At 39.9% G+C, this 26,982-nt stretch overlaps 1 protein-coding gene across 1 annotated transcript; it reads right to left on the bottom strand.

Annotated features, from left to right (window-relative positions):
* Nucleotides 1-5,043: 5,043 nt before the first annotated feature.
* CYP19A1 (cytochrome P450 family 19 subfamily A member 1) lies at nucleotides 5,044-23,960 on the bottom strand. Its single transcript, XM_090028710.1, has 9 exons — nucleotides 23,816-23,960; nucleotides 21,939-22,089; nucleotides 16,746-16,900; nucleotides 15,642-15,818; nucleotides 14,574-14,688; nucleotides 12,329-12,443; nucleotides 11,610-11,772; nucleotides 7,284-7,525; nucleotides 5,044-5,295 (listed from the first exon to the last, which is right to left on the bottom strand). Exons 1-9 carry the CDS (start codon nucleotides 23,958-23,960, stop codon nucleotides 5,044-5,046), a joined length of 1,515 nt encoding a protein of 504 aa, XP_089884836.1.
* Between the last annotated feature and the right edge of the window lie 3,022 nt (nucleotides 23,961-26,982).

Raw genomic sequence — 26,982 nt, 5'->3', positions numbered from 1 at the left:
GGAAAAGCAAAATGGGCAAAATCCTGACAATATTTGTCCATAAAATGGCCTATTTGTATCAAGGGTTGGCATGGCTAAGATTTTGAAAGTTTGGAACTCATAATAGGCAAAGCACATAGGACAAGTATAGTTGAAAATATTTATGTAAAATGGATTTACAAATCTGTTAACAATAAATAAAAGAAAAAGGAACGCTTTTCATTTCTTCAATACAATAACATTGTCGTTGTCATTTCTGAATTCCAGGCTATAGATTTTACAGCAAACATTATTGAAATATTACAGTTTCATATATTCTCCAGTTAACTACATGTTGTCATGTGATTCTTTCTTACTATGACAGAAAAATGAAATATAGTACATTAATTCCATTCTTGAGGAAAGCTTTATTAATGGGAGAATTATAATTTTGAAATAGAAAATTAGAGCTACAGTACCTCAAGAGAAGTAAAATAGACTTTCCTTTTGTGCAGAAAGTATATACTGGAAGTGAATATGTAGTATTGTCTTGGAAAAAAAAAACAGACATGAAATGACACAACAGGGTTTTTTTGGGTTTTTTTTTTTTTTTACCAATAAAATATGTAGAAACTGAAATACTATATTATATTTGAAGGAACTGGTCAAATCAGGGGATTATTGACAGAAAATTGAGACCATTAAATAGGCAAGTTAAAAGAGGCACAAACAGAGCAAAGCCTTTCCTTATAATTGCTTAATTTTCACTCTGTGTCCAGAAGGTTGTCTAACACCACTTCCATCTATATAGTTAGTCCAATAAAAGATTGCACCAAAAAACCTTGTTTCTCACATATAGCCGTGGAGGCAATGTAAGCTCAAATGGAGGTAGAATGACTATGGTACTGGGAATCAGGATTTTCCTTGGTCTAATCCTGGGCCATAACACAACTGCATTGTGTGTTATCACCGTCAACCTCTCTGGACACAGATCTGAACTGGTCTACGCTGCAATCCAGAAACATGATTGTAACTTGTGTAGAGATGTACCCAAGCTGCTCTCAGGTGCTAATAGATGTCTTTGGATTTTGGGTAAGTACTTGGCAGCTGGAGTTCATTCGACTCCCAACTAAATTGCTACTATGATCTAAACTAGTCAGCTGAAGGCTACTCAAGGTATGTCTATGCATAATGCAATCACAAGTTTGAATAACAGTGTAGACACACACATAGGCCACACCAGAGTCACTGCATAAGACACTATTTCAAGTCCAGTGCTGACACTTCCACTGTCTTCAGTAAGGCCAGAACATCCCCTATAGGCCTGCTTCCCTATCTATGGGATGTGAATGCTGCTCCTTACTTTCCTCATGAAGTTAATTTGAAAATTTGTAAAGCACTTGAAAACAGTATTATTTCAACTAGATGAATTCTAAGATAACTTTGTCTTTCATCACTTTATCCATTTATACAGTTTGTATGTTTAGCTTAGCACTCATAATTTAAATCCATATGTTTGTGAGGCTATGTGGATTATTTTTTTCTATATTGATTTTCTTTCTACATTGATTTGTGCTTTTGTTTAATATTTTTGATCAAATGTCAGTTTTTGTTTAGAAAACACTGCAGAGACGCATTCTTTTCCTTGTTAAATGAGAAAAACAGTTTAATTGCCTTGGGGAACAAACCAACAGCATTTAAACTTGCAACCTTCCATTATGAAGTCAAGTATCCATTCATTCTACTAGTGGTAACAGAATGGTGATTTAAAAAAAAAAAAAAAAAAAGGAAAAGGAATATATTAGTCCTTACAAAGCTGGAAATGAGATTACAAAGTTAAGCATTTATACTTTCTGTACCAGTCTTCATATGGATGATACCTTTAAAAATCAGTTTTAATGTTTTATTGCCACATCAAGATGAAAAAGATAATAATTTTCCTACTTCTGACTGGCTATTTCTCCGAACTAGTCTGTAATAAATGTTTTGGTTCATATAATGCAAGGGTCAGGAGATTTGTACAGAAACCCTAAGATATCTGCTTCAAATAGAAATATTAGAGAGATACTCTAGCTCTTCTGTGATGTTCTATTAATAACTTATCTAGAATTACTGCAGTGAAGATCAGTGCGTTAATGTTGTATTTAGTTTGCTTAATTTAGGGATCTGAAATGCTCGTAAACACTCCATAATTGAACAAATCTGTAACTCAGTCTAGGATGATATTTCTAATTTATGGGATCTGATTTTTTTTCCTTGTTCTTTTAGATAATTACTGGTAGTGAACTCAGTGCAGCAAGAAACCACCCTAGCTCATTTAGTCATTCTACATTAAGTATATGGGATGCTCCAGCCAGGTAAGGAAAGGAAATCTTCCCCTTCTTTTTGCAGACACCACTATTGGTGCAGTTACTGGTATTACAAAACTCCTAAGGGGTCTATGCAAGCCGCTGACTGTGTAGTAGCCTGATACTACAGCGCAGTCAGGGTCACAAACAAAGACATTTGTCAGTGCTACTGTTGCAGTAATTCAGGTTACTGCTCAGTAATGGTTGCGCAGTCAGCATTTTGTGTAGATGTGGCCAATGTGTAGGAGCACAAATCCCACTGAGGGCTCATAGGACTTGCCCAATTAAGTCATTTCAGTGCTTTATAAAATAAGATCTTCTTTCTAGAAGTCTACAGTGAAAACATTTTCCTGGTCTTTTGATTTAATACAAAACCAGTGTTACCAAACAGGTTTCTGTAGTTGCCCGGTTATACATAATTGGTACCCAGAATGACTGTACTGGGGCTGCAGTTCATTCTGATATAATACTACATGGAATATCACACTAGTCATAAAGAAAGCTTTAGAGTGGACTTAACTAGTGATAAATCATGCATTTAATTAAATCAAATATTTGATCCTTGAAATCTCTTACCATCACCTTTCCGAGAAAATCACCTTCTTTACACAATAAGGGTCTAAAATATTCCACTTCTCCCTTTCCTTGATTGTCAGTCACAACAGGAATGGTTTCATCACATAAATGTGGAATACACACTGACTTGTTTTCATTGTTATCCCTGATTATCTCATTTTAATATACAAAACCTTGTCAGAACTGTGCGCAGGAACAGCAAACTGCAGGGTGTATTGCCTGTAAAAGGGCACCAGCCAGGCAAGATCCTTATTGCAGCAGCAGGGGAAAAAGTATTGTGGATCTCACTTTACTGTTCTCCCAAGAAACACAAAACAGGATTTAGACATCTGTTTGTTCTAGCTACACAGAATGATGTACTTTGGTTGCCACAGAGTTTATAGCTTAACTGGTCTCTGAGGAAGGAGCTAAATAAAAAACCTTTCTCTAATGGATTGTTTGGCCTTTATAAAGACATTTAATTCCAGGAGCTCATCCCCCCCTGGGTTATACAAGCGTAAAAAACAGAATTTACTTTTGCTGAAAAGGAACAATCTTTGTTGAACCAATGTTTCCCATTAAGCCATGAAGGTATCTCTTTTTTTTTTTTATTTATTGTAGTAGTTCCTGACCCAGTTAACTTCATAATTTATAAATACTGGACTGAAAGGAGCTTGGAGTCACAGAATCACCAAAAGTGGGGAGGGAGGGGGACCTTAGGAGGTAGCCTAGTCCAATCCTCTGCTTAAGGTAGGTTTATCCCTATCAAAACCATCCTAGACAAGTGTTTGTCTGATCTGAATAAGTTTCATGTACAACTACCAGTCATAAAGCTTGAAACATCAAAAACTACCTTTAACTTGCCACAGGTAAAGCAGGAGAAATAAAGGGCACTACCACTGCAAGAACAGGTAGTAGTGTGTTGAAATACCCTCAAGAGATCTAAGGAAGAGGACCATACTCCTCCAGCTTAGCCACATTTGTTGCCATTCACATAGGTATCTTGTTAATAAACTGGATTTAGATCTACTTTAAAGTTACTCCTGAAGAAGGGTGCATCTAACTCTGAAAAATTCCCTTTTACATCTTTTTTTCCAAAAAACTGGTTACCCATTTAGGACTTTTCTGCCGGATGCAGAAAACTGGTGAGTAGTGAGACCTAGAGCCTCACACAGATGGGATGAATGAAGTCCATCTGACATCATCAAGATGTCCAACTTTTACATGATGATGCTTTCCTGGCAACAGGAAAACAAGGAGAGCTTCTCCCTCAGGCCTGTTCTACAGGTTTTTAGCAGAGAAAGGGGAGCTGTAACCCACCCGGTTCCTCTTCCTCTGCCCCCTAGGTCTAATGCACTAATTCATCTTCTGAGTCACAACTGGGCATTAGTGATGCAAGGTGAAGATATTAGTGGTACCTCTGTGGCTGTGACTGGGATTAGAGCCTTCAGATCTACTGTATTTATCTCAAGTGCTATTTATTTTTGGATACTTTTAGAATTACAACAATCAGCCAGCCATATCTACTATAATAATTTTTTGAAAATAGGTGTTTAACAGACCAGAAGGCAAAATCTTGTAGAGGAAAACTAAACTTTTTAGGTTCTCTCTTAACGAACAGTGTTTTGGGTAATTTGGAGGCATCCTAAATACTTTACAGGAACTTTGGATAAGTTAAGACAGTTTATACACTTATACTCTAAGTGAACATTGGTAGTATTTTATTAAAATGGTTCTGAAGACAAGTTATTAGAGCTCTTATAACAGTCAGCAACTGATGATGTCTCTATGAGCTCTGCTAAAAGCATCCCCTCTGGTATATCAGAGAAGACCCTAACCCTTTGGTTTCCAAGTCTGCAGTCATGGACTTTGAGCTTGTAGTGTGAAAACAGCAGAGACTAATCTCTTCAGAATGGTGCATTTCTTAAAATAATTACAGTTTCTACATGTGACACTTCACCAACTGCACTTGATTATATACTTGGAACTTGTTTGTCAGCTTCAAATAGTGACCAAACCTGGTTTAGCTCTTCAGGCAAAATAGGAGATCACCTAAAGTGCTTATATATTAGGGGCAAGAATATGTTTAATTAAATCATGACTTCCTTTAGGAAGGGTGGGCATTTCTCAGTTGGACTAGGGCAATGACAGCCCTAGAACGGATACCACTAGTGATCTGTTGCTAGTCACCCTGACACTTGCCTGTAATGCTTCTTGGTGTGAAAACCATCTCAAGTAAGGGCTGCCTTTCATTTGGATGCATGGATAAGTCATTGTTTTTCTGGATGTTGTTTAGGCCTCTTCCTTTCTGTGTGTGTACTCTGCACCGTCTCAGGAGTGTCACCAAGATTGCTTTCATCATTACCATGGCAATAAACTTTCCTACACAGCCCCGAGGCCCAAATCCAAATGGCTGAAAATAGCGAGAAGGAACCTATGCAAAACAAGAGAGAAGAGTATTTAACGAAAATGGTTTATTTTGTGAAGCAACTGAACATACCATTAAAACTTATATTACCAATGGGGAAACCTTGAGGCTAGGTTCTTTCTGGATCAAGTAGCACAGTACCACACACAGGGGACTTTTCATTTATTTGCTTACCTGACCTCTTAAATGAATGAAAGGAAATACAGAAACTTGCAGGAACAGGGTCCACAGGTGACCACTTTACCTGCTAACTCATTATAGCAGTCAAGCAGGAAAAGAATTTTGTCCATGGATATCAACCTCACACATCTGATTCACTACAGTGGTCTTGCACAGGGTATGAAACAAAGGGAGAATTTCACTTTTGACATCAATATCCTACAGCTTTTGAATAAATGAAATAAGGCTTGGTATGTTGTCCAGTTTCATTCAGGAAACTGTGTAGATTCTGCACCCGTTAGTAGATCAGAACTAGCATGTCTAAGAATGAATTTGTCATATATTGGAATTAAGCCAATTTTAATTAACACCTCACAGGAAATCATTTTATAAACTTATGAACAGTTTGCCATCTTATTCTCCAAACTGTGAAATATATGTTTCTCAAATCTGTACTAGACTTGGGGCCAGTCTGTTACTCCTCCTCATGTTGAGTAATACCTTTTTCCACAAGCAGCTCCAACAAAATCAGTAAGACTACTCATTTGATAGAAGACTACTAACCATGAGTAAGGAGAGTTGATTCTGGCTCTAAATATAAAATAGTAGTGCATAAAAGAAAGGAGTTTCCACACTGTCTTGACCTGATTTCCTAATTAACCCAATACTTTGGTAGTGGAGGTTTTATTATACAAATTAATTTCAGTTTCCTTTTAGTTGTGGCATGGCAGAGAATGGCCTTTGTTTAAACATTTCAAATAAGTTGAGCTTATTTTGTGAGGGATTATAGGTAAATACAAGTGCTTATAAATCAGAGCAGTGCTGCAGCTGCCTTAGCACAATGGCAAAGGGCTGGCTTGGGAAACAATATTGTAACAGAGTCATCTTCTCAGAAATTAACTAATGGTCTGGGTTGCTATCCACTTAGAAGAATGTGCAGAAATTATTTCTGGGCATGTAATTATGGAGGAAGTATTTTTAGCAAGAAGTTGTGTTCATGAAGCAATGGAGAAATCCATTGTAATAAAAAGGAGTAAAATGCAAAGGAGAAGTACAAGTAAATGATGAATTTAATAAATGGAGACACTTTTCCTATTTGTGAATTTTCACCAATTTGTCATTTTTTCTGAATTATTTCTGGGCTAAATAAATAGTGGAGAATATGTTTACTATGAATATTAGCAATTAGCCTTAAAATATTATTCTTGTTTGGTTAATTCTGATGTCATACCTTACACAATACTGTTTGTTCTGTAACTGGATGATCATAAATCTTAGAATCAAGTATAACTGCTCACATTTTGGAGTTCAAAATGCAGTTTTGGCCAATATCCCCATATGTTATCTTAACTGTTTCTTCAAAGTGTTTGTCAGTAAATATATTCACTAAAACATTCACTAAAATGAGCGTGTGGTAAAGGAAAATTGATTTGCTTGAAATGAAAGGGGGAAGCCAGGTGAGAAAGAAATTGCCCCGTCAGAGGGTCTTTGCGCTGGCTCAGGGACTTGAAATGCTGCTTGGATCATCTAGGGGCTCCCGGTGTATCCGAGCCCTGCCTGGGTTTTTGTGGACTTCACAGAAATGACTTTTTTGATGAAACATTTTGATTTAAATTGTTTTGCATTTTCCTATGAATAGCCTTAGTGGTGGAACATTTTCAACCAGCTTTAATTATAATTCATTATATAGATTGTGTAGTTGATTCAGGCACTTACACAGACAAAGAGAGAATCTAATGTGTGATTAGAAAGGTCTTGGTAAAAATCAGGAGACACATTGTGATTTTTAAGTAGAAAGTAACATTATATCCCATGAAACAAGACAGGAGACTTACATTCTTCTCAAAATTTTCAAGGGAAAATTCATCAGGCTTTGGAAAGAATTCAAGCTTATGCATTCGTCCAATGTTCAGAATAATGTTTGTCCCCTTTTTCACAGGATAGCCATCGATCACATCATCCTGTAGAGCCTTACGCATGATCAAGTCCACAACTGGCTGGTATCTCATGCTCTCATAAATAAAATTCTCCACAACCTTTAGGTTTGGCATGTCATCACTCTGTACATCTCTGTCACCTTGAAAAATAAAAGCAGATAGGGAGAAATTGATTTCTGGGTTCTAATTATATCTAATTGCTACTAGAAATGTTACACTTGATATAAGACTCTATTCAGTCAAAATGCAGTCCATTTTTACAGTTCATGGCAATGAACTGTCTGTGGGTTCCTGTGGCTCTGAACTACCGCATGTTACAGAATGCCCAACATATAATTTATTCATGTGGATACTCACCTGTTAATAATATGAGCTGCCACAGATCTCCTCTCTGTTATGCATTGACCCTGCTTCCACTGAAGCCAAAGGTAAAGCTCCCCTGGAGGTAGGTGAAGCAGGATAAAGGCTTCATATGAAATATCTTTAGTGTGCTGTAAAGTTTTAAACCCCTGGTCTGGTGAGAGGACTTGGGTCTGGCTGGAACAAAGTATCAGGACTGGGTCATAAATCTGTTGCCAACAACATACACCCACAGAAAAGGGAATCAATATTTCCAGTACTTTCCTCAGTTAAGGATTTGTCTCAAAGACAAGAAAAGTAGTAGGATCTGATTCAGTTTCCTTAGGAGTCTCTGGAGAGTCATTAATTGACGTAAACTGAAATTTGGACATATACCTCCATTTCTGTCAGGAGTTCCTTTGGAACCAGATCTTCTTAGATTAGTCCACAAATGGATTTTACTTATTTTTAAAGGGCCATTATGGCTGTAATACCTGAGCATAGGTGGTCCTTCCAGACATCCTAGTGGGTAACTTTTATTTTACATCATACTCTGCTGCAGGCCTGTGCAAAGTGGCTAGTATTTGCTTTGGATTTGGCCAGTTCGGGGGACAGTGATTCGATTAGATGATTCAAATCACTGTCCCGAATTAATTCAGCCGAATCTGATTTGGAGATTTAGCTGCAGCTGAATCAGGTGAACCGCTGAATCACACAAGCCCCATCCCCTGCTCATTCTCCCAGCCCTGGCAATGGCTGCCCTGCTTGTCCCAGCTTCTGGCTCTTTGAAGAAAAAAAAAGCCCAGACTCCCCAGGTGCTGCCGGGTGGGGGGAGAACTCTGCTGTCTCCCACTGTCCCACACTGTACGTGGGGCTCTGCCATGAGCCCCTTAACCACCCACCCCAGCCCCTGGCCCTTTAAGAAAAAAACCCAACCAAAACAAACCCACCCTGGACTTACTGGTTCCTGCCCGGCAGGGGGCCAATCCCTGCTGCCCTCCCACTGCCCTGCGCTGTATGGGGAGCTCTTCCATGAGCCCCCAGAAGCCCAAAGGTTGCTGCAGGAGCTGGTGAGTTGGGGGGTTGGGTTTTTTTTTTGTTCTTAAAGGGCTGGAGCTGGGGTGGGTGGGCAGCCATGGGGGGGCTGGGAGAGTGGGCAGGGGTTGGGGAGCTCATGGAAGAGCCCCTCCATACAGCGTGGGACAGTGGGGGGCAGCGGGGATCACCCCCTTGCCAGGCAGCAGCCAGTGAATAGGGGCTTTTTTTTATAGCACTGGGAGCTGGGGCTGGGTGGGGCAGCCATGGGGAGGGCTGGGGAAGCAGGGAGGTGATAGGGCCTGGCAAGGGTCCTCTCATGGTCTCCTCCCTCCTCTTCCAGCCCTGCCTCTCCCATCCCCTACTTACCAGCTCAGAGTCTGGGTCCAGGTCCCTGCTGCAGCGGGCGGGGACTGCCCAAACCACCGAAGCTCTCCAAATCTTTTCTGAATCAATTCAGAGAGCTTTAAATTGATGCAGACCTTTTAATTGGTTCCCTGATTTGATTCAGATTTGGAGATTTGGCCACCAAGTTGGGCCAGATCTCCTCCAAATTGAATCAGCACCTGAAGCTTCACACAGCCCTAGTCTTCTGTGTTTGCAGTTCAGGGGCAGTGAATCTAGCTCAAGTCTGCAACTAGTCTGTGCTAAAATATATTAAAATATATTCTTCTAATCACTGAAATCTCTTTGGGTTATTTTCACTTTGCTCCAGCACTTTCCTGTATCACTTTCACTGGCTTGGAATGGGTTTGAGAACAGTAACTCTAATGGTCAAACCTAACTGGAGGAACAGTAACTAGATCTTTCTTTTCGTCAGTGTCTCAAGTAAAGCAAATATTTTGTCATGTCTATATTGTATTGTCTGTTCTTTTCAAATGTGATGCCTGCAAAATTGGAAGCCATTTGGGAAAACCAGTGTATATGAAGTTACGCTATGGTCTACTTTGGCAAAACTTTTAAGACTGATATGTTCTGGCATGTACAGGTTTCAGAGAGATTTTGTAGTTGATAGCTATGGGGTGAATTAGCATTAAACTGCAGCTTGACTGCTTTTAGATAGCCAAACATAGCTGGGAAACGAGTCTTTTCAGTTGCATCTTAATGGGAATGTTGTTGTTCTTACATGACCCATGAGACTCAAACTCAGCAAGCTGATATAAAAATCCTTACTTTACTGGATTTACTTGGGCTACAAGGTCTTAGGTCAATGAGAAAAATAGACAGTTGCTCAAAAAGAGAGAGGAGCAATTTAGCTGGAGGAGTAGACAAATGAGAGGCAATGTTTTACTAAAGTTCTGAAATAGTCTCAAAATGAATGCTTGTGTACTTTGTACAAGTGTTATAGAATGTGCATTTCTCTTATTTAGGCCCTGACACTTAAAATAAATAAATAAATAAAAAAAAAAAATAGCGACCCAAATTAAAGGGGTAAAGGTTTGGGGAGGTGGGTTATTTCCATTAATTTATTGCCTGGAGATGGTTAGAATTTCACAAGGGTCAATTTTATATTGTGCAGGCTGGGGAAAGGATGGGAAGAGTAAAAGTAAAATTCTAAACAGTAGGGCTGTGCAAAGCTGCGGTCCCTGATTTGATCTGGTGGTGATTCAGCCTGATTTGGTGGCTGAATCTCTGAATCTGAATTGAATCAGAAGACCCTTTAACCTCTCTGAATTGAATCAGAACCCTCTGAATTACTTTGGAGAGATTTGGAAAGATTTGGAGATTCAAACATAGAGACAACTTTAAATGTTTTTTCTACATACCTCTGGGTAGGAGGGGCTCATGGGTGCTGTGATGTTGGGGCATCTGGAGCATCCCGCAGGAGTGCAGGGGGCTGCTCAGCATGCTCAGCAGCAGACCCGGAAGTGGGCCAGAAGGACTTCCAAGGCACTTCCAGGAGTGTTCTGGTGGCCCCCCTGCGACCCCCTGCCTTGGTGGCTGGTGTCTCCTGGGTCTGGGGGGGGCAGCAGGGGTCCCCTTTTGGCCGATCATGGGAGTGCAGGGGGGCCCCAGTGCGCTTCTTGGCAGACCCGGAAGTGGACCAGAACTGGTCAACTTCTGGGTTCACCGCTGAGCATGTGGAGGGGCCCCCCGCACTCCTGTGGGATGCTCCATACACCCCAGTATCACAGTGTTCACAAGCTGTGCCTGCTATGTCAAGGTACATAGAAAAAACTTTTAAAGCTGTCTGTGTCTGAATCGCTGATTCTCTGAATCAGCATTGAATCTTCAGATTTGGATTTGGCCGAATTGAATCAGGAACAGTGATCCGAATCAGCGAATTGAATCACTGTCTCTGATCTGGGCTGAATCCAATTCCAAATAGAATGGGGCCTGCTTTGCATGCCCCTACTAAACAGCTTTTTCTCTTACATGCATACTATGCAGTTCAATAGTAAAAGAGTTGAAAAAACTATGAATGGAGCTAATTATAGTGCAATACAACTGAACAGGTATCCCCAAATTCATTTTTACCAGTGGTTAAAAAGCACCACAACTCATCTTCTGCTTTTAAATACAGTAATGTAAATTTGGAGTCATTTAGCTCATGTCTGTGAAATGACCACAGCTTTACATTGGTGTAACTGAAGGATGAACTTAGCACCTTCAGTTTTGCATATTGCCTTGGAAGTTTGACATCTTTCTTTTACTATTTTTCCTTATATTTTTAATACAACTTTAGAAATCCTTTTTACATAATAAAAATGTTATGCAATGATTTCTGCAAACACTTTACAATCCACATGTGTATAAGAAGGAAACGCTTTACATTTTTACCCTGTGAAATGAAAACTAGATCACTACTCAGTAAAATGATTTTTCAGGGTCTTTAATGTCAATCCTTACCCATAACAGTTTCAATTTCCTTCATCATTTCCTCTTCTACCTTGGGGTGCTCTGCAATCAGTACAAGCATGAAGAAGAGAGTCACTGATAGAGTGTCAGGGGCAGCGATCATCATCTCCAGCACACACTGGTTAACATTCTCAGCTGTCAGATCTCCACGGTTCTACAAAATTGAAGGGGGCAAATGCTAAACAATGGATTTACAATCCAAAAGATTAATATAATTGGAAGAATGTAGAATACCCACTCAATACAACAGGTTCAAATTTTAACAGTGTTGACTCAATCTCAGCTAAGTAACATCCGTTTTATTGTGTGCATCTTGCAAATGTAAAAATGAAAACCAATGTCCTGCCTTTTTTGTGGTCTTATAGCACTTCTTTTAAAAGAAGGGATTCATCCTTAATCTGAAGTCCCATCAAACCTAGAGTGCTGCAGCATACTAAGCATCAGTCCCATGCGGCCTTCCGTTACAGAGCTTGCTTGATGCTAAAGAGTCTATATGTTTACAGTAAAGGAAGGATTTAGGGATCTTTTTGGTATGAATGGTATTAATTCAAGTTAAATACAAGTGCTTAGAGAGAGGTTGAATCTTGTTGATAGACTTTGGGATGTGGATTTAACCTGAAGATGTTCAAAAAATCACCCCAAAATCAACAACACTTGAACATTTCTGAGGCTGTCCAAAAACTAGAGGTGCACCAGTACATCAGTATTACCTGTGCAAAAATCAGTTGTGTTGCAAAGTCCACGTGCTCATCCAGTTTTTCAACAGTGAAAAGCTTCTGACGTTTCTGCTGTATTAATAGCTCCATTGCTCCTTTCAAATCTTTGCTGAAAATGGATAGAATCCAGTATACCTATAAATGTCTGCAAAATTTGAATGCTTGCCAGTAATGCATAGTACAGGAATAGAAATGTAGAGACTACATTGGAGAAGAAAGTTAAGAACAGAATGAACAAGCAAATAATTTCTCATGCAGTTCACTAGTGAAAGAAATTTGACAGGCCTGTTTGCAACCAGGGAAATCCCTAATAAGCCAAAAGTATTTAATGTGTCAGTACATATTAGATTAACTCTAATGAGAATGACTGTAGATACATTAAAACTTCAGTAGTTGATGAAAACTCAATAGAAATACTGCTACCAGGAAGCTTTATAAAGCATGGACTTTCATTCCAGTAGTAGTAGTAAATTGTGGCTTATTGTGAACTATAGTGTGTTATAGTTCTCTTATTCTGTTCACTTTGGGCATGGCCATGCTGCACTCAGGCTCATCACACTGAAGCACACCCTGTATGTGCCAAAGAGGCAGGGTAGATCATTTGGGACAGCCCTGAGCAATGCATATGCTCACCACTGTTCTTAAGCCACTGTTTTGGTAATATTTATTACCATGTGCCCAAGGCCATCTTAAGGTGGCTTTATTGCCTAATTTCTTGATTTGTTGTGTGTGGAACAGGAATAAGTGGGTGGGGCCTGTTTCACTGGGTGTGCCCAGGCACAGCACAGGTGGTATGGACATGCCTTTAAGAACCCTGCCATCTTCACAGATTATGGCGATCCCCACTTAAAGCCATGGTCACTAAAAAGTCAAGATTTTCCCATTTACTAGCCATTGGTATCTAAGCCACTACAGTTCTCTCTCACTTGAAGTAAAAGGCAAAACTCTAATGTCACAGCTATCACTGAGTAGAAAATGCTGAAAGATACCTAATTTTATTTTAGAGGTAGAGAGTGACATCCTGGTTCTATTGAATGTGAGATTTGCTATTGGCTTTAGTGTGAACAGAATATCAAGTAGTATAGATAACCGTCCTTCTTAAATTCCCTCAAATCCTTTATCCAATATAATCGTATCAGAAGTACTTGTTACACATACTTTATGATGACTGTTTTCTCTGAATCAGTGGTTCTCAACATTTGTAGACTTGAAGTACCACTTGGAAAATGCCAGCTTCTAGTTTTTACTCATTTTTGACTACAGAAAAGTAATAGAACAGTTCTTCTGTTGTAAAGAACCCAAAGGCCACTATAGTTCAAAATGTTTTTAACACTGTGGAATCCCAGTTGAAATCTTTGGCTTTATCTTGTGAATTATGTTTGCAGACTTAACACTTTTAACATTGTGTGGCATCCTGTGGCACTCTTTAAAATATCTCAAGGCACCCGAGGGTGCTATAGCAACCTGGCTGAGAATCATAGCTCTAAATAGTTAGAGATCCATCCAGAAACAAGATGAAGTGACTGCCAATTCTTTTTATAATCAGTCATTTTTTGGTAGAGGAAAGCAAATGAGATCATCAAAATTCAGTGAAAGAACCATTTTGTGGGTGGGTGTGTGCTTTTTATAAATGGAAAGATGGAAAAACTAATTTGTTCCTTTTTCAGGGGGAAAAATCCATGCTGAGATGATATCTTGCATGCTAAGTGAAATTTTAACTCATGACTAATTATTTTGGGAACATCATAGGCACTAAAAAGCAGGATTACAATGAAATACTTGGTTCAATATCCTAACTGTAAAAAGGACTTGCTGATGTGAACAAGTGCTGTTTTCTTTGGATTACTGTTGGATTCGGGTTGATGGTAGCAAGTGAAAGAAGACACCGTCAAATGGCTTGTCATCAAAAGTCATGAAAAGCATAGTGATTTCAGTTCAGTTTCATATCTACTTGCATCTCAGCAGAGACACCAAGACTGAACTGGCAAAAACCTGAGTTCCCCTCTCCTCCGGTCATTCCTGAACAGGCCTGCAGAACAGGAGAACAGCCTGCACAGCTGCTGTCCTGGTTCTGGAGGCAGAGAGAGGACTTCAGCCTCAATAGCTCAGTCTATCAACTTTGGAAACTCTGCAGTTTGTTTTCAGAAAAATAGAGGGAGAAAACTAACGGGAGAATGATTGACTTCAGGAATGCATAATCAGTCTTAATCCAATGATCTGGAAAACTGTTGATACTTACACTGACTCCTCATATTTCTTGTACAGCCAAGAAATCTTAAAAAAGATGTCAGGTTTCAGTAAAAGTGCTTGCCAGGCATCAAAGTAGTTCTGAATTTTAAGCACAATAGCATTTTCTGAAAATAAAAATTAACAAATAGCAATACAAATTTTACACTTTAATATGCCAATAACTTGTCAAGTATTTCATCTAAAACCAACAAGGAAGGCTTGATTCTCCTGCTAAACTCAGAGTAAATTTTCAGTATCATCATTTTTCTTTTCCTTTCCTGGCTTTTTCATGGTTGACACTGAAATAGTTTGTATTAATTTGTGATGAATGACAACATGAAACATTTTGTAGTACACTGTCTCCATTATACTGTTCTTTCTGAAGACTATGACTCTTGACTGGAAACAATCCTTTGGTGTAAGAACCAATACCAAAGTCTACTGCTGATGTTGTTATGTTACAGTATTTTGACATGAGGTAGCCAACTTCTCACCAAGTTAATGTTACTTCAGCTTCAAACTTTTAGGGAAGAGCATGTTACAGACGATTAGGAAACTGGCAGGTGAATTTTTCAAATCAGCTATTTAGCTGGGAAGTTTTCAGACTCTTATATGCAGAGAATATTGGGGTAGGTGCTTGCCAGATTCACAGAAACCTTCCTTTACACATTTCATAAAATTTTATCTGCCAACAAATGTTTTGCAGCTGGCAATTTGGCATATTTTCTAATGTGAGAATGCAGCAAATATAAAGACAGGATTATTGTGTTGAAAGCATCATGATTACTAAGATGACTGGGAAACTAACTAAACTGTCAGGATGCAGATGCTACCATTCAGTTCAGGGGACTTGTCAGGCCTGATGGACTGAATGTATATTTTTAAAGATCATTTATAATTCTTACTTTGTATTAGAATCAATTTCAATCAGATCTGGCATTTTTATTAAGTAATTGAGCATTAAAAACTGACCCTGGAGCAAACATTCTGAGGCAAAACTTCCCATTCATCTCAGTGTGAAATTTTGCTTAATATATAGAAATTGACCCACTATAAGATAGAATAAAGCTTTCTGTACCATCCAAAGGGATCCTGAGAAAGAGTTTGTTAGAAGTATCTAACATGATCCGCCTCATAAGATTCAACACATTGATGTTTCCCAGTTCAGTGGTCACCTCTTGCAGTTTGTCCAGATGATCTATTGTTGATTCAACACAAATCGATATCATACGTACAAGACCAGGACCAGACAAAGCTGAAATGCACAGGTAAAGTAGACAGAAAATCAGTTAATATTTGTATTATCTTAATTATCTGCTTACTGGCAATTCATTTGTAAAAAGAGATAATGAAGTGTAACCAAAATACTAAGTGCGTCAAGAGAACAGAATAGGGATAAACTAGGATAAAAATTTAATTGCTTTCTAGAATCAGTAAGAACCATTTTCCTTTTATAGTTTCATAGACGTTAGGGTTGGAAGGGACCTCAATAGATCATTGAGTCTGACCCCCTGCCTTGGGCAGGAAAGAGTGCTGGGGTCAGGTGACCCCAGCCAGGTGCTTGTTGAGTCTTCTCTTGAAGACCCCCAAGGTAGGGGAGAGCACCACCTCCCTTGGAAGCCCATTTCAGATTCTGGTTATCCTTACTGTAAAGAAGTTCTCCCTGAAGTTCTTCCTCTGGTAAGAACAATTGTGGGGTAAAAATGGAGGGTACAAGGAAAGGCCATTTTGGGGTTCTTCCAAGCCCTCAGATCCCATAGGAACTACTGGCAGGAGCACTGGGCAAGGAACCTTTCCTGAATTGTACAGGTGGCAGAAGGAGCAAATGAGGGGGCTGCTGAAAGTTTCAGAGTGAAATTTCCTTGAAATCACTTAGGCTGGGACAAAACTACTTGAATACAATACTGCCTGATGAATTCATATGAATGCTGTACCATAAAAATATTGAAATCTGCATCTTGTAGGCATAATAAAGTTTTGATTAAAGAAATTAAGGATTTTCAAGACCTTCCCTAATAGCATGAAAATCAGGATGAATGAGGAAGGAACATATGGAATAAAATATTTGTGTAGGATAGATGAAAAGTGAAGTAATTATGCAAAATGCGCAATGCTAAATTTCAGGAGCACAGAATATATGATACAGGAAATATGTGTTACAATGTAGATGCATACAACTTACCTTTGGTGAAGAAAGGTCTCATTTCTTTCCAAAGTGTTGTATTATTATTAAATATAATACCATTTTCATACATGCCAATACACTGTAACCCAAGCTTGCTCCCAAATCTAGAAACATAGTGTCCATGTTTCATTACATAGAACACGCTTGAGGATCTGGAAAAGGGGGGAAAAAAAGATTTCCTAATACATATCTTTAGTTTGCATCCTCTGAGGTTCCAACTTTTTCCTTTTAAACATAGAGAGCTCTCAATTCATCAATAAATACTGTACATGGTACATTGATGTTATTTCTTATACATGCAATTTAAAAACAAAAACATAATTGGATTGGCAGAATGATGCATAAATGTATGTATAATGCACCTGGAGCTGCTCTATATTTTCAGTGGATGCATCTACACATTCAGTAATGTGCTGTGCATTAAATTTAGTACCTCTAATGTGAGGTATTAACTAAATGTGCATGCGGCTGCCCTAATGCACAGTAGTGGAAGTGTACACTCTTTTGCTTAATGTGCAGTAGCTTATTTTTACTGAGCATTAGTGTATTAGCATAGTTTTTGCCTTGATGCTGTAATGCACAATAAAATAGGCTACAGCACATTGTCACACGTGTAGTGTAAATGCCCAGTGAGAAGGCATTTACTGCTATGGAAGTTTAATATGAAAAAAGTTGAATATGGAAAAAAAAGTAGAGTTGTATAGAAACATACAGGATTTGTCATCCAGTCTCTGATAGTGGCCAGTATCAGATGCTTCAGAAAGAATGCAATGGCAATTGTATAGTAACATGTATGGGGGAAGTTCCCTCTTAACCCCTGGTTGTTCTGTACAGTAAAACATGCAGATTGAGATGTAGAATATATACAATTATACCACTGTAGTTTAGTTTGTGTCACTACAGATGATATTGTTACTATTCATGTAAATTTGTAACTCTTTAATAATTATATCTAGAGCCAGCTTGCCGATGGGCAAGGTGGGCAACCACTCAGGGTGTTGTGGTCAGGGGGACACTGCACTCACGGACTCATGCACACATGTGAGCAGTCCAGACTCACAGCAGTGCTCTTGTCCTGCCCTGCCTTGGCAGAAGAAGCAGTGCCCAGCCTAGCCTGCTCCCCTGCCTCCCTCCTCCTCCAGCACTTCCACTCTACTCCCTCCCCATCCCCTGCCTCCAGCCACTGTGCAGGAGGAGCTGAGCTGAGCTGTGTGGGCAGCAGCAGGGCACCACGCTGTTCCATCTCCCCTGCCAGACTGTGCCCCATGTCCCTACCTGCCTCCTCCTGCCTGCAGCAGTACTGCTGACTTATGACTTCGGGGAGTGGGATGGTGAGAGCTGGGAGGGGGGGCAGGGTCACCAAAATACAAGTTCTCCCAGGGTGCCAGAGTGTTCTTCCACTATTAAAATAAAATGCCACTATATAGAGAGAGGGCAATATTTAATTGATATATTTGGGCAATGTTTTATTGATATATTTACAAGTATAAAGCAACTTGCAGATGGAGCTGGGGGAGTTTATGGGCGGGTGGAGGATTTGTGGGGGTGAGGTTTGAGGGGTATGGGGCGTGTACAGGGGGTTTGGGGTTTGTGGCTGGGTATGTGGCTGAGGGGTTTGTGGAGGTGGCTTGGGGACGTGGTGGGGCTGCTCAGGAGGGGTGGGTCCCCTGTCTCTGCACAGGGCGCAGCCCTCCCCCACAGCACACGGATGGCTCCCCCTCACAGGCCCACAGCTTCCCCCCTGCATGGCCCATGTTCACCCTCACAGGGCCCATATACACCCCACCCAGGTCCCCAGCTCCCCCCCCACAGCTCACCCCTGCAGCAACAGTGGCCATGATGGGGTGCTCAGAGCCTGGTGCAGCCACAGCCCCCAATGTCTCAGCACAGCTCCAATCATCTCAGAGCTGGTGTCACTTGTGCCACCTCTTGCGGGACTGGCCTGGCTCAGCACCGTGCCACATGGGACCATGTGGCTTTAGATAGCATTGGGGCAGTTCAGGCTGTCACCCGGGGGCCGGTGCCACTTGCAGGGACTGCATGTCATGCCAGGCTGGGTCCTGACCCCATGGAACTGGCCGGGCCTGACAGCACACAGGGCCTGGTACGACACGTGGTTCCTGTGAGTGGTGTTGGCCCCTGGGTGACAGCCCAAGCAGCCCTAGTGCTGCCTTAAGCTATGCACTGCCACAACGAGCAGGTCCAGTCCCACGACAGGCGGCACGAGCAGCACCAGCTCTGAGGCAATCAGGGCTGTGCTGCACCACGGATGATGGTCTCAGTGGGCCCTGAGCACCCCATGGCTGCTGCTGTGGGGGTGGGTTGTGGGCCCTGTGGTGGGGGGGCTGGGACCCTGTGGGGGACCCACGCTCCCCGAGCAGCTTCCCCCACAACCCCCACACATGCACAGCCTCCCCTCCCCCACATTCCCTGCCACTCCCCACCCCCCCACTCCCTACTTAACTGGGGACAGCTCCTGGGTCATAGCTTTGCACCGCTCCTGTTTGCCTGCATGCAAGGCATTTGCTAGGGCAGCAGCGGCCACCATAGAGACACTCTGGCTGGATGCGAAGGTGTCTCTGGAGGTCCGAGCCCCAGCTTGTCTCAGGGCACAGTGGGGAACCATGCTCTGTGCTGCTTTTCTCTGTGGTGTTTTTATTTGATACCTGGAAATCCAGGTATCAAACTTTGAGCCCATGCTGCAAATATGCAGTGCTTGTCTGGAGATGCCCTGTGAGATCAGATGTAAACAAAGACCATCTCTCTCAGTCATGTTTGTTAGAGACCAATAAATGTGATCTCAGTTTTGTAATTTCATTGGGTATCATCCTATATAAGACCTCTGGATCTTTGACAGTATTGCTGGATAGATCACAGATCACAGTATCTTGTGAGACCCTCCCTTGACTGAAAAGAATGCATTGTTTGATTCAGTAGCTGTATCAATACATGCATTGCACAAGACAATTCAGCATTTCTACATATGGCTGTTAATTTGGAAATATATAGGCATGTTTCATATATGATAATTATTTAGTGGGCAGTATGATTATTCCTACATGAAAATGTGATGAAACTGAAGGAAAAATTGTACAGTTGTACATGTGGCAACAATATCCCACAGGAAACCACAATGACTGCTTTGCTTCTTCTAGTAGAAGAGATTCTTGAATTATCCTACATTAGCAAACTTGCCATAATTAGCATTTACTACTTTCAAACATCATCTCCTTTAGAGGGAGCTATCTTCTTAGGAATGCTGATCCAGCAGCATACAATTATGAGATCAAAGGCACCAAGGAAAGAAATGAGGCAAGGATCAAAGGCAAACCATCGGCCAGTTAGTATGCTGTGATGCATGTTTTGTGGGCCAGGCCCTGACATGCTCATTTTCTCGAGAAAAAAACTCCCACTGAAATCCTGGCCCCATTGAAGTAAATGGGAGTTTTGCTGTTGACTTGACTAGATCCGAGGTTTTAGTTAGCCTAGGAGTTTTGCTTGAGTAAAGATTGCACAAACACTGAAGGATTATGTAGTGTAAACAGCAACCAAGCTTGTAGCTACAGCTTTTAAGGTGCAAGAAACGGCAGCATCTATATTTCATAAACCTGAGCACAAGTGCTGTAATGATGGCATGCCTCTAGTAGGTCAGAAAGGGAGAGGATCCCATGTTCTCCACAAATCTGCTTGCCCCACTAAAGCCAATTACAGTGTGCCCGAATTACAGGATGTCAGGGTTTGGCCCTGCATGAGCAGATGAAACAAATGTAATTATTATTGAAATTGGCCTGGACTTTGCTGATAGAAGCAAAAATTATGCAGTGAAGTCCTGTAGGAGACGATGTGAATTATACCGCATGCTGTGCCAGTCTTTCCCTCTATGCATCTAATCTCAGTGCAATTGTAGCTGATGGCAAAATTCCAGTTGCCTTCAATAGGAACAGGATGGAGCTATATGTTTTGATAGGATTCAGATTGTGCTGTTTAACTGTGCATGGAGAAAGCTTGCTTTATTTTAATGTAAAGGATTTTAGAATACTAATTTTCCTTCTGTCCAGGTTTTTAAATGGGAGGCAATTTGAGGTGCTGACTGGGATGTCTGATGCCTCTGTGGCATTGGTGTGTATACATCTGATTATTTCTGATGATCTACCCCAGACCTGAATCTAAATACTGAAAGCATTAACAGTTCTTAACAATTAGACAGACTTTCATGTTACAAGCACTGCCTAGACATTAAATAGAGTGAAGTTGTTAGCTGCGTTAATCCAAAGTTAGGTAAAAGGCAGGACAGACTAACTTCGTCAGAGCTTTCATATCTTTCAGCCTGCTTCATCAGAGGCTGTGAATGATGAAATAGCATCTGATGAAGTACTCTGTAGCCTACGAAAGCGCATGCCCCCCTGAATGAGTTAATCTATAAGATGCCATGCCATGCTGCCTGCCTTCTGCCAGACATTAAATAATTAAAACCCTGACATCTATGTCAGGTAAGAGTAAATAATATTGTCATTATCATCACCATTATCAGCCATTTTTACAAAGATGGAAATTAAGGTATGAGGATTTAGTGACTTGTCCAATCCACAGTGGTAGAGACCATTGGACAACAAAATATTTCAAGCATCCTTATTTCGACTTTTATATAACTGAGGGGTCTGAATCCAGAACCATTGAAATGGCTAATCAAGCAGTTGGTTTTTGTGTGTGAAAAAGGAGTATTAATGTTTTTCATTCATAGTAACATCCTCATGCTTATTATGGTGATTGGAATTACTAAAACTATATAAGCATCAATTCAACAAATTGTTTAGACTCTGTGTGTGTGTGTGTGTGTGTGTGTGTGTGTGTGTGTGGTGTCTTATACTTAGTATATTGATCATTACCATGAATAGTAAACACACTACAAATAGTATTAAATATTTGCAGAATTTGGGCCTGATCCTTCTTCCTGTGAAGTCTGTGGCAAAATTTCCAAAGACTTCAGAGGTGCAGAATCAAGCCTTCAATAACCAAGTACTGACATTCAGAATCTACCCAGAGAAAGATCAGCAAACAGCAGGCAACATGAGATTTCGGTAAGTGATAAATAACTTTGAAAATAATTAAATAATTCTAGTATAACAAAGTGCCTGGTAAAAATGTGTGAAATACTTGTTATATTATTAGAAAGAGAAAACAAAGATTTACTTGCTAATAATAAGTGTTTCTTCTCCACTGATCCAAACTCTCACAAATTCTCCATACATCTTATTGTAATAGTTGCAGGCCTTGCCTACTCCCATCCAAAGAAATCTCCCATGTGAAATGAGGGCACCGATTCCCATACAATAACAAGGCCCTACAGAAAAAATGAAAGAAAATTACCCATTTTAGCAAAGATTGGTTACAAAATATGCCAAAATCACTCTTTGCACAGGATCTTTTGCTTCATGGTCAAGGTCTATATTTGGATGCTTGATCTCAGATAAAATTTCCTTACAACAATCTGACCTAGGGCAACTTTTAATCTATGGAGCTGAGAGAGAATGTACCAGCTGCACAAATTCGGTGCTATGCCCCACAAACAGCTTGTAAGCACACAGTAAACTAAGTTCTGAATCTGTTCTTGATACTTCAGTTAGACAGTTGTTGAATTGTCCTCCACTAGTAGAATGCCTACATATCAGGAAGTAAACTACAGCTCAAAGACTAATGTCATCATATTATTGTTTATCCACTGATAAATTTAACAAGTAGTTTGAAAAATGTGTGTGGAACTTATGTTACGCTGTGATGATTAACTGACACAAATTCAACTTCTTGGCTTTTTTTATCATATAAATAGTAGTACATAAAGAAGGCACAGACTTAGAAAACAGATGCATTTAAGAGCATTTTATTCAGTGATCTTATGGATATGACTTTCTCAAGAAAGAGGCTAGTACTGGATACTCTGAAGGTAACTAATGGACAGAATTCTGAACTTATTTCTCCTGAGAAGTCTAGATAACTGTATTGGCTTAAAACAATACTAGAACTGAACTGGTATCACTGAGAAAAGGCTTTGAATGGTTTTGGAACTCTGTTTTACAAGGAAACCTCTGCTTTTGCTGACAGCTTCCACTCTAATTTCATGGTGTTTATTCAGATCCATGACACAAAGCAAGTTCAATATTTAAAGAAAAGTTTTGTATTTTATGCAGGACACGAGGTTTACAAGTTCCTTAAGATTTCAGCCTTTATAGACAGGAATCATAAGAAAGCCAATACATAGCCTGTGAATTTAGGCAAATTAATGTATTATTACTTGACTAATTCTATAAAGCATTCAGGTTAGACTCAAAAACCCCTGTGAATGCTTTTCCAATATTCTTTAAACTCTCCAGAAGGAATTGTTCAATGAGAGGTATCAGGTTTGGCTATCCTTTCCTGCTAGTTTCACTCTATCACCTCACTATTAGCTAATGTTATTCTTGATCCATACCAGTGTGAAGTGCACATTGTATTCTAACAAATGATCATTCATTAAACTATACCTGATGGAGAAAAACCTGAATTAGTGACAGCTGTGAAATGATTCTAAAACTATTGCAGGAAGTCATGAAACTGGGATATCATCCCCTAAGAAAAAATTCTTTAGTGTCAAAAGCATAGAGAAATGTAGGTAATGAAAGGGTTCCCGAATGATTGCATCCCCTCAGTTAGTGTGATTTCTACCAGAAAGTGCTTTCCAAAGCTGTAAAGTTTTTCAAAGGTGATAAGATATAAAGCTCTAAAGCATACATGAAAATGATACAGAAGGTAGAAAACTGATTTTGTTTAAAATTCTTATCTTTCTATCATGCAAGACTCTATTCAGTGGAAAGCAAATAAAGGAATACTTATTCCTACCAAGCCCATTTTACAATGCAAGACTGGGAATCAAGCTGGGCCCTTCAGATTTTTCCTTTTGCTTGTCTTTATTTTATAAACTTCCTTGTTAGGAGCTTCTGAAACATCACTTTCCTTTTTTTTATCCTTATTTGAAAAGCAAAAGAAAAGCTCTGGAGACATTTTGGGAGATACTGTTTCTAATATGGGTTTACCTGGGATTGATGATGTTTCTTCATAATTCCATATTAGGAAAAGAAAGCCTGCGAGGAGGAGTATGGGCACGGTGGCAGCTGGCATGGCTTCTGGCACCACATTGGTGATGTTGTAATGCATTGGATTCAAGGTTTCCAGTATCATCTTTTCCAAGAGAATTTTCTTTGTCTTCTGTGGAAGCAATGGGGAAAGAGGCAGACGGATTCAAATTTGAAAGCACCTTTCACTGTAATCAGTACCTTCCAGACCCTTTGCAGATCCTGTAGCTGGGCAAACTCATTCCAATAGTAGCTTTGTTTTTATAATGAGGCTGGCTGCTTAGACAAGACAAACTAAACCACAAGTCAAAACAGACTTGGAGCAGATACACTTTCTGCCCAGAAAAAAACGACGTTTTTCTGACCTTGGTATTGAAGTTCAGGTTCCTTTTGGATACTTTAGCTGATAGACCTTTTATCTTTGATATTGCCCTTGGCTGGCCAATAATGACGTTTATTCCCGACAACGTGCCAAATTTATAACCAAAATAAAACAAATTAAACTCTCAACAAATGTGGAGGCATTGAATGAGCTTGCATACAGGCTTTGGTCTAAGTCACTGACCCTTTTTTCCCCTTCTAGTATTTATCACTGGTGTTTGTGAGTATCCTTGGATTTCCAAAATAATGCAATGCATTGAATTTTTTATATATTTTCATAATATTTAGCATTGTTGCATAAAGCTTAGCCTACCAAAGTAGACTGTAGGTTCACTGACCTGATGCTGTATCTTTTTTGCGGTAGTGACCAATGCTTGACTCAAAGGACAGCTAAAAAGACAATCACATGATTATCCTACAACACATAAGAGAAGGAAGATTCCTGCTTTTGTTCCTACAGATCTTCTTAAGTTTATTCTATAAACTATGAGATTTGATCATCCTTGTGAAAGCTGACACTATTATCTGAGTGAAGTGAGACACCTTATAGTTTGTTGTTACATGTCACAATAAATTAGCAAAACATTCTTTAACATCTACTCTTGATAATTAAATGTCAATATTTTTGAGTCCTTGAGATATTAATAGATTAAAACTATGATGTATAGGTACTGGACGCACATGAGTGCAGCTGTTCCAAATTCAGACTTCTTTGGGTTTAACCACCAACTCATTCATATTATGCTTTCCACGTGTGCTCAGATTTATTATATGCTTATGTCTCACAACCTTACTTTGGTCATTATTTGTACTATTATATTATTTATACAATGTGCAATAACATGGTAGGTGCTTTACAGATGGTGAGACCTCATGGACTTTCAATCTAAGTAGTAGAGGTACAGACCATCCACAAAGTGTGAGAAAGGGAAGCAATAATTCAAAACTTTGTGAATTCAAGTGTTATTTTGGATCACTACTATGAAATACTTGGTGAATTTTCCTAAAGGGAATATCTTATCATGCACAAGATGCCAAGCTGGACACATGTGCAGTGCTCTGGTGACTAGCTGGATCCCATGAGACATTTTATATTTACTGGTGCGGATTACTCCTTATCTTGTATGCTTCCCACAATGCAAGTCTCTTCTCCAGAAGTGTAACTAAGGTGTGGAAAATGGGGCACTAGCCCCAGTGCTGATTTAGAGAGTATGTGGAATCCACTCCAGCAGCAGCTTTTGGCATTCCCTCCTTCTGCTCACTCGTGTTCTGCACCCCCTGCATGACACTCTCTTTGCAGGGTGCCAAAAGTGGTAGTTATACCTCCTCTTTTTTTAGCTCCTGCAAAGGGTAGGATAGAAAGCAGTGGGTTCAAACTGCTGTAAAGTTTAAAGGTTTAAATTAAGTCTCAGAAAAGCTTCTTTACTGTAAGGGCAGTAAGATGATAGAACAAGTTGCCCAGGGAGTTGTAGAATGTTTCAAGAGGACACTGGTTTAAGAAAAATGCATCCTTCACTTATGCAGGGGTTGGATTAAATGACCCTTGATGTCCCTTCCAATTCTAGGATTCTTCTTTGTGGTTAAAAGCATAGGAGATCTGGGTCTGTTCTCTACTCTCACAGCCTTACCTTGTGTCTTTGGCCAATCTCATACCTTCTGCAAAATGCAAGTAATTGCATGAATTCCCACAGTGCTGTGGGAATTAATACCATTCATTAATGTATGCAAAATATTTTAAGTCTCAAATGGTATGTTACTAAAATGTAAGTATTACTTTTGTTGTTTGGAACTCAACAATGATGTTGATGTCATCATTGGGTTGTGAATACATAAAAAGATTACTGTTTCCAAACATGGGAAAGGAGGTAGTTGCTTTTATATGGTTGATAAAGATAGATGCTTCTACCTTTGGAAATGTTTGTTACACATTATAGCAAAAAATGCCTCAGGGCACAGGTTTTTGAATGATCTGTGTTTTTAAACTGCATATCACTCTCACTACCATTTCTCAGCTGTGGAAAATAAAGGAAGAAGCTGGAGACTTTAATGAAGAAAAGCACTGGGTGAGGGTTCAAGGCAGCCCTTGGTGTGTTAGCTGATCCTCAGTTTCTCTTCTCTGATATTTTCATCTCTAAACCTCACCCTGCTCTACCTGATATGTAGGGAAGACAGATTAGAGACTGCATGTACTCGACATGACAAGGAGGCTAAAGGAGATAAAATCTCTAGTTTCCTACTTAGGCAGCTTGTGATTTGGCTCCCCAGTTTAGCTAGCTTGTGGAGGGGTTTCCACAAGAGCACAGCACAGGATGCGCAGATGGATGTCGGTTGAGCCTCTTCAAAAAATTTGACCGCCTGTAAGCTTCCATTTATTTTGGTGATCTTTCTGCGATTTTTGCTTAGTAGGAATGGAGGGTTTTAATTGCAATTTATATGTTAAGTTGATCAGGAACTGGAAAAGTTTTTGGAAGCCAATGCTCCTGTGTGTAAGCTTGAGTGCTATGGGACTGTCTTGGTGAGATATCCACAAATAGTAGTAGCTTTCTAGAGGTGAATCTGATGCACACATTTGCACTGGACTTGCCAAAATACATGACCACTTTGTTGGGACCAGTACCTGAACATGAAATCCAGGCTTTGGCTCATGTGTGATGTTGATTAAGGAGGAGTACACAGTCTGTGCACTGTTGATCTGAAATGAATCAAGGAGACTATAACTTAAGGCTAAGACTAGGACACTCATTCAC

The sequence above is a fragment of the Crocodylus siamensis genome, chromosome 15 (assembly GCF_052110815.1).
Source record: "Crocodylus siamensis isolate JL-2025a chromosome 15, ASM5211081v1, whole genome shotgun sequence".
Classification (NCBI taxonomy): domain Eukaryota; kingdom Metazoa; phylum Chordata; order Crocodylia; family Crocodylidae; genus Crocodylus; species Crocodylus siamensis.
Note: the sequence above shows the minus strand (reverse complement) of the source record. Positions and strands in the feature narration are given on the sequence as shown.

Coding starts and splice junctions, on each gene's coding strand:
- CYP19A1 (XM_090028710.1), bottom strand. CDS start 23,960: ATGATACTGGAAACCTTGAATCCAATGCATTACAACATCACCAATGTG. Junction 22,090..23,815: donor AGAAACATCATCAATCCCAG/GTAAACCCATAT, acceptor TTTTTTCTGTAG/GGCCTTGTTATTGTATGGGA. Junction 14,689..15,641: donor TCTCAGGATCCCTTTGGATG/GTACAGAAAGCT, acceptor TTTTATTTTCAG/AAAATGCTATTGTGCTTAAA.